The 1,427-nt window shown below is 30.5% G+C and overlaps 1 protein-coding gene across 1 annotated transcript in view; it reads left to right on the top strand.

Moving 5' to 3' along the window:
- The first annotated feature begins 1,291 nt into the window (after positions 1-1,291).
- Positions 1,292-1,427, top strand: part of LOC107483765 (uncharacterized) — an 11,461-nt gene continuing 11,325 nt past the window's right edge. The window contains exon 1 of the mRNA XM_016104381.3: positions 1,292-1,394. Within this exon, the coding sequence (XP_015959867.2) occupies positions 1,306-1,394 (89 nt within the window). The 5' untranslated portion in view covers positions 1,292-1,305. The remainder of the gene's footprint in view (positions 1,395-1,427) is intronic.

The following is a 1,427-nucleotide window of genomic DNA, read 5'->3' as shown; positions in this document are numbered from 1 at the left end:
AGGTTTGACTTGCCCTTGGCCTATTGGGTTCTCCTCCTATTCTTTTGGTAACTATCCGGAGGAGTTATCTTGTGAGTGAAGTGCACAATTCTTGATAACCGTACAGACAACTGGGCAAGTGCCTTTTTGAAAGGTGAGGATTTAGATACATTTATTTTCATGTAAAATTGATAATTTAAAATTATCAAATAATAATTTAATTAAATATATTAAATTATTTAATAATTTTAAATTAACAATTTTACATGAACTGTACGTAAATTTTTATTTTTTTAGAATTAAATGATGAAGTTTGGTTTTGTTAAATAAGCCGATTTAAGGAGACTTTGTAACTGGGTAACAACAAACGGATCAAATAATAATACAAATAATAAGCTATACTAGCACAATCCTAATGTTATATTATTGGAATTCTTTTTCCCTTCACCACGTCCCAGTGCCCCCCACTCCCCCGGGGTTCTCTCTCTCCCGCTATTCTTAATTTTTCATTAGTCCAAGTTATTATGCTTTTGAAACATGCCTGCAAGGCTGCAAGTGCTTAGATATATACTTTTGTATATTTTAAATATAACTTGCTTGCGCTAACTTTTTATATACATAAGCAAGTTTATAACGGATTATTGGACATTTTTTACGGTAGTTTCTCTTTGAATCTTAGTTAATAAAAAATAATAATACAAAATAATAAATTATAATAGTCTTATAACATTTTTTAGATAATATTTATTTTTTAAAATTGAAACTAAAAAACTGAAACTCAATATTGTATTTGGTGATAAAAAAATTATTAGAACTAAAATTTCAGTCTTAAAATATAAAATTTCAGTACAATATTTTAGTCTTTTCAACAAAAATCTCCATTGTGCTAAACATACTCGATCCTGCGTACGAGTGCTTCCATAAATTCCTAGTCTCTGTTTCTCCTCCGTTTCTATCTCTCTTTTAACCGCAGTATTATTAGATAATACTAACACATCATGCCCTAGCAATTTCAGGAAGAAATTAAAGAAAGAGAAAAAAGAGCAAAAGAATTTTTTAGATTCAATGGCTGGAAATTCGATGATTACAATTGGAGGACGATGTATCTTAAAGCCGCCATTTTTCGATGGTACAAATTACATTGATTGGAAAGAAGATATGAAGATATTTATACAGGCTGTGGACGTCAAACTTTGGTTTATCATTAAAAATGGACGAAACATTCCAAAAAAAGTTGTGAATGGAAATGAAGAAGTAGAAATGCCGGAAGATGAGTTGGCTGAGGAAGACATGAATAGTTTGGGGCAAGATTCAAGAGCAAAGCACATGTTATGCTGTGCTGTAAATTTTGAGACCTACGAAAGAATCTTAAAGTACAAAACCGCCAAAGAAATGTGGGATGAGCTTGAAAACAGGTTTTGACCAAAATCATATTTATATATATATAT

This window comes from Arachis duranensis, chromosome 4 (genome assembly GCF_000817695.3).
Source record: "Arachis duranensis cultivar V14167 chromosome 4, aradu.V14167.gnm2.J7QH, whole genome shotgun sequence".
Taxonomy (NCBI): domain Eukaryota; kingdom Viridiplantae; phylum Streptophyta; class Magnoliopsida; order Fabales; family Fabaceae; genus Arachis; species Arachis duranensis.
Note: the sequence above shows the minus strand (reverse complement) of the source record. Positions and strands in the feature narration are given on the sequence as shown.